The sequence below is a fragment of the Poromitra crassiceps genome (genome assembly GCF_964638095.1).
Source record: "Poromitra crassiceps genome assembly, chromosome: 17".
Lineage (NCBI taxonomy): Eukaryota > Metazoa > Chordata > Actinopteri > Beryciformes > Melamphaidae > Poromitra > Poromitra crassiceps.
Genome location: NC_139635.1, coordinates 25,461,709 through 25,468,196, shown reverse-complemented (window position 1 = coordinate 25,468,196; position 6,488 = coordinate 25,461,709). Strand labels below are relative to the sequence as shown.

The window sequence follows — 6,488 nt, the reverse complement described above, 5'->3', positions numbered from 1 at the left end:
ACAGTAACTGAAAGAAAAAAAGCATAAAGAAAATTGTAATAATAATACACTGCAACCCACTTATAGTGATCAGGGGTATAGTGATCAACCGCTTATATTGGTCAAAAAGCTTGGTCCCGAATCATTCATATACACATGCTGTTTAAATAATTCACTTATAGTGATCAATACTCTGCTTACAGTGATCATTTTGGGCCTTGTTCCACCTGAGAACAATGGAAAAATATTTAAAACTACTTTTTTTTTTTTTTTTACTTACAAACTGTCAAAAATGAGCCAACGAGATACAGCAGCGATACTCTGTGCATGTCTGTATATGGAGAAATCATGGCATCTCTGTCTGTCTGTTTGCCTGTGGAGAAATGGCGGTGTCTCTGTGCGAGTCTGCTGTGTTTGAACCAGCTGGAGGCCTAACTTACTCTATGGATTTTTAAAGTCAATCAGTAGGCTAAATAGCAAAGTTGTCTGTTTCATTACTTTACGTCCTGTATTCATGTAATAAATATACAAATGTAAATTAGATGGTAATCTGCATGAGAAATAAAGAAAAAGCAAATAAATCTGTTATAATGATCATCTGCTTATAGTGATCAATTTGACCCGTCCCAAGGTGATCACTATAAGAGGAGTGCACTGTATTTATACACCCCAAGACCCCCTGTCACAAGCCCACTTCTCCAACATCTAGGCCAGTGGTTCTCAAATGGGGGCCCGGGGACCCCCAGGGGTCCGTGGCACTTTGCCAGGGGGTCCACAAAAGATTTTCAGGAAAATAAAAATAACAACTTTTTTGTTGTTGTTCCAAAAGCTTCATAGTTCAACAAAAATATTTTATGCTTTAAATCTAAAATGGTTAATGGATTACATTCTAATCTAACAAACCTATCAATTTAAAAGCCAAGCACGTTACCGTGGAAACAATTAAGCTTAGCCCAAAATCACAAATCAGAATGAGGGGGTCCCCGGTATATTTTCTATCTTGTAAGGGGTCCTTGGCTAGAAAACATTTGAGAACCTCTGTTCTAGTCATTTTACTTGACTGATCAATAATGCAGGAGGATTATAGGACAGATGAATCATGGCTAGAAGGATACAATGGTCATATATCTAATCTAAAAGCACTGCTTGCTGAAGAAATTCAATGTTTATCGTAGCATATAAATTGTAAAATAACACACTTTCAAACATACAATATGAACTCCTCCAACATAAACAATGTACTTATATACAGTTTTAAAATAACAAGAATGTTCTCAATGATATCAGTACATAACATATGATATGAAAAAGCAGTTTTGGCCATCCGTGCTTTCACACCTAACACTGAACAAGTTACTGATTCAAAGCTGCACTGGGAAAGATTTGAATGTAAAAATAGAGCCTGCAAGAGACCAGAGCCTCCCATCCCATCTCATGGAAATCAGCAGAGTCTCCCGATTTCCCCAAATTATATTCTGGTGGCAGGTCTGACATTCTTTTAATTAATACATCCATGAAGTGCTGCATCTAAACTACAGAGTTAAATACAAATAGTCTGCTGATCAGCAGTGAGAAACACAGCCCTCGTGCAGCTTAAAAAAAGAATGTGACAAAAATAATTGTATAAACATATATACAGTATATTAACCTTTAGCTCTGACGTATGCTGCACACGTGACGCATGCACAGTAGCTTGAAAAGGTTGCCAGTATAGGCTCGACTTTTACAGTGACAATTATGAACTGGTGAATATGTAGGCTACTGCACCCTGATGGAGCTATAACACTATGGTAACACTATGGTAACACTATGGTAATAGCCAAAGTAATCACACCAACAGCCCACAGCTCACATGATTCTTCTAGTATAGCGGGGTACGCGTAGCCCTATAGGGGACTACAGGGGGTACCTGAGAGAAAAGAGAAAATATCAGAATAAATCAAGAAAATGAATAAAACATTAAAATAATTATCCTAACTAATTGCAACTCTTTCACTCCATTTCCATTTTGTAATGTTATATTCTTCACGAGGTGGGTTATCATTCATTGCATCATATATGCTATAGTTTTCTCTTGCAGTTTTCTAAGCAAAATGTAGTCAGGTAATATAAAGGGGCTACTTGGATTCAGAAAGCAGGGAATGGGGTTAGTGAAGGCAAAAAAAGTTTGAGAACCACTGTTCTAGTACAGAAGGGAAATGTCAACACTCATTTGTTAAGCAGACGTGATAAACGGTGGTATTTGATCTAAACAGTTCAAACTGACATCTGCATCATTTAAATGATCATCATTTGAATTGTCTGGTAAGTAAAGCCAGAGAACAAGCTCAGTCACCGTTTATCAGCATGAGTGGAAACAACTCAATATAGTCTCAGTTTGTCTTCACACCTACTGTATATGAGAGCTGTTGCTATGACAGCAGAATGCAGACAGTGTTATAATAGGCACATTGACGCCAGAGCTGTGTTTATGCCCAGCAGTTAGCAGAGCTCATGTGTTTATGCACAGCAGCTAGCAGAGCTCATGTGTTTATGCACAGGAGCTAGCAGAGCTCATGTGCACAGCAGCTAGCAGAGCTCATGTGTTTATGCACAGCAGCTAGCAGGGGGCAGTTACAGAAACAAGTTTACAGTGCAAATCTATGGAGAACACGACCACACAGATATTGCTAGCAATAGATTGTTTTAACACAGTTATCTCTGGTGGTGTCTGTCAACTCATTTGCGTGAGAAACTGAGGAAGTGAGGATTAGTTGCCAAGATATGATCTACCACACAACCTGAAACGCCATGCTAGACAGTAGAAAAGAGAAGCAACAAATAATTCAGTTTTATTTAACCCATTGATACCTGATGCAGCATTTGTGTGTGTATCCCTTTAAGACCGCGGACCACGGTTCGCGGTCTTAAAGGGATACACACACAAATGAGGGATATACACGCAAATGCTGCATCAGGTATCAATGGATGGCTTTACTGGTAATCAACCCACTTTGTATCATATATAATCTCTGTAATATAAGCACATGGGCAGTGTTTTACCTTCTCTCTCTGTTTACATCACAGAGAAAAATGCTCCTGCTGCTGCCTGCAGAACCCCCCCCCCCCCCCCCTCCCCAGCTTCAAGTCATTAAGCCTCGTTAAGGCTCTCAATGCAATTCTCCCTGGATGTGCGCATACTTAAAAAATAAAAATAAACAATAACAGCCGCCCTCAGACCAGATTCTGCCTCTCCAGCAGAACTTCCGCAGCTCCGTTGTGACATAAAACGCATCAGAACAGAGCGCTTTGCCAGAGGAGGAAATGGGAGATCTCCATGAGGAAAACACAGAGAGAGAAGGTAAACACTGCCCATGTGCTTATATTACAGAGATTATTAATGATACAAAGTGGGTTGATTACCGGTAAAGTCATCCTTTAATATCTAGAGATGTATGGAGACATTGAAATTGTCCCTTTATGTGAATGGGCATGATACTCATGGACATAATATGGATCTATGAACCGACAACCAAAAAGCAGTTTAGTGATTGTCTGAAACTTATCTGACACTTTGGAAGTATTTGAATAGTCTGATTATTAGAATGATCTGGGCATCGATGATGAGCCAAAGTAAACAGCCAAAGTGACTGAGGTGATTTGAGCTGCATCCTGACGATGCAGGATTACATCTGGTATCATTAGTAACAATGTTCTCAGACAGTGGAAGTGAATGAGCTGCAGGCTGAAGGTGAGGGAGCGTCACATTTCATAGCTTTACCTGTCGTTGATACTCTTTAATTTTCATAGTCAGAGTCTGCTGGATCAGCATCCTGCCCTGTTGAGGATGATCAGATGAATGACTTAAAGAAAAATGCTTTCTTTTAGATGGGCTACATTTAGGCATTGCTGGCTGTTCCGTATTCATTTCATCTTTAGATTGTGTGTACTCGCCATGCATGTTTTGGAGTTCAATCGAGGAGAAGGTGATGTCGCTGGCTTCACCTGCAGCTCCGCCTGAAAGATAGATTCACGTAAGTCAAATTATCACCTTAATTTCTGTGATTCTAGCATTTCCAACTGCTCCGTGTTAATCATAAAGTATATACTGTACCATTTTCAGTGTCTTCAGGACCTTTGATAGTTTCATAGACACTAGCATCACCTACAGGTGAGGTCAGTGAAAATAAAGCCAAGGTCAAATCAATCGCTTTCATTCCGTGAGACCAACTTAAACCTCATCTCTTCTAACATAGGTCTTGTATAGGTCAAATGAAGTCTGTTCAGTGAGATACAGAGTCACTTTAGAGATAGATGCTAGCAAAGCTATACCAGTTTGATTCATATTAGAGCCTTGGATTGTTTTGTCGATGTTCGTGTCACATTTTGGTTAGCTAAGACGCAGGGGCCGGTTGCACAAAGAACCTTAAGTTAAGATTTTCCCTAGAGTCCGACTTAAGGCGTCCATAAAATAAAATCGGTTGCACAAGACACCCTTAAATCTTGTGCTTACGTTTTCCTTCAAATGTTTAACCTTAAGGAGATATACAGCTATACAGCTCTCAGAGACTCATTTGAAATGTTCCTCCTGACCCAAAATGGTTACAGGTCCACCATAATGAAATAAAACAACTGGTTATAAATCAAATTCTCTGATCGTTTGGCTGATTTAACGATATATCACAAAAAGTTCCAAACTTTATTTTATTTGGGCGGAGAGAAAAAAAAGAGCTTTAGAATTCTATTGATTAGAAAGTGAGTGATGGAGAAAATTCAAATCACATTCACTTTTAAATTCCATTCTGCATCAGTGAATGTTAGAACTGTGTAGTGTGAAGAGCAGTCATGATTGGTTTAAAGGCTGACCATGTTGAAGAGCGGCGTATGCATTCTCTTGATCGTCTCTCTGGTCTGGAGTGGAGCCCTGGTTGGTGCTCTGAGACTGGATGGGTCTAATAAATGTAGTAAATGTAATAAATAACATGGAAGTTACCACTGTTAAGGTTAAGATGAGAGAATTGGTGCTGTACCCACCTGCCACAACATGGACCTGTGAAAAACATACACAGTATTTGTCGTTACAAAACCTTGCTTTACAAATTGTTATTCTGCTATTCAGTGTCATGACAGAAGGGAGAATTGCTCAGTGATTCTGAATAATTAGAGTGTAACTCCTCCCCCCCCCCCCCCAATTAATAGAAGCAGGAAAAAGTCTCACCCTTGTATTTTCTGCAGAGACACAGCAGCAGCAGCAGCAGCAGCAGCAGCAGTACGATCGGTAACACGACAGCAACCAGAACAACCGTTAACCCCACAGGAGATGGGGTTGACGGTTGAGGAGATGCGGTTGACGGTTGGGATGGGGATGGGGAGCTTTCAGGCCTGGACACTGCAACTGCTGTAGAGAGGTATATTATTGAACCAGCACACCTGTGATGTCACTACATGAACACTGACTTATTCTAAAATGAAATAACAGATCAAGCAAAAATTGTTTTGATTTAACTATTGGTAGTGGCAGGAAATCTGACTAACATTGAAAGCAGGACTGGGAAGTGATTGCCAATTGCCAAGTGACCGTATTTGTGTGGATTTATTGATGCTTCTTTTTCGAGTATGTTCAAAACCTGTCCTTTCACTACACTCTATTTTTAATTTCTCTTTCTTTCCTAATTGATGCATGATTTGTTGAGCTAAAAAGAAAGTTGCGCACACCGGCTGATTTTGACCATTCTTGAAACGATAAACAATTATATTTATATTATATAGTATAATATTATGTATCTTATCTTTATAACCTCAATTCTTTATTAGTGAGATACATTTTACTTAATACTTGGTCCTATGTGGAATTAGCTTGAAGTGACAGTACTTGAGTAAAAAAAAACTTCCCTTCCCTCTGATTGTAACACAGTTTATGAAAAAGTAAACTCAGAAGAAGCCATTTTAATTTGACTCACATTTGACTGCCATCCAACTCTGTGGTGATTCTGCTCCAGAGTGTTTACACCCGTAGAAGCCTTCGTCTGACGTAGACACAGCATGGATAGTCATCTCTCCTGTCGTTTCGTTTTGGATGAGTTTGTGATTTCGATAGAAATCCACATTGGAAGGTAATGGACCTCTTCTGGATCTGCAGCCAAGAGTCACAGAATCTCCCTCAGTCACAGGATGGACAGGGCTCACCAGGATAAGATGTCCATCTGTGAAACAATTTAAAAAAAAAACACTCAAACTGAGATATCCACTGCTGAGGGTGGGTGGACACCTCTTACAAAAGATTAATACAATTCAATGTGAACATCATTTAAAGCTACAATAAGCGATTTTTATGACCACTAGAGGCAGACTCTGTTCTCTGTGTCTCACTGTTTAATTAGCTCTCTACATTTTAAGCTGGAATTATGATAAATGTATGGACTGTCGCACAGAAATGAGAGACACAGAATCCTGATGAGAAATAGTTTTGAGGTTTTATACTCTGGGCGGGTTTCTGCTCACGAAAGTGACCGTTATTTTTGAAAAATCCA

The 6,488-nt window shown here is 39.5% G+C and overlaps 1 protein-coding gene across 1 annotated transcript; it reads right to left on the bottom strand.

The window, feature by feature from the left end:
• Positions 1-211: 211 nt before the first annotated feature.
• LOC310792180 (uncharacterized protein) lies at positions 212-6,031 on the bottom strand. The gene is made up of 8 exons (XM_083653909.1): positions 5,919-6,031; positions 5,177-5,356; positions 4,993-5,008; positions 4,825-4,910; positions 4,073-4,123; positions 3,913-3,975; positions 3,740-3,796; positions 212-1,888 (listed from the first exon to the last, which is right to left on the bottom strand). Exons 1-7 carry the CDS (start codon positions 6,010-6,012, stop codon positions 3,756-3,758), a joined length of 531 nt encoding a protein of 176 aa, XP_083510035.1. The 5' UTR covers positions 6,013-6,031; the 3' UTR covers positions 212-1,888; positions 3,740-3,755.
• Between the last annotated feature and the right edge of the window lie 457 nt (positions 6,032-6,488).

Coding starts and splice junctions, on each gene's coding strand:
- LOC310792180 (XM_083653909.1), bottom strand. CDS start 6,012: ATGACTATCCATGCTGTGTCTACGTCAGACGAAGGCTTCTACGGGTGT. Junction 3,976..4,072: donor TCCTGAAGACACTGAAAATG/GTACAGTATATA, acceptor TCTATCTTTCAG/GCGGAGCTGCAGGTGAAGCC. Junction 3,797..3,912: donor TGAACTCCAAAACATGCATG/GCGAGTACACAC, acceptor CATCCTCAACAG/GGCAGGATGCTGATCCAGCA.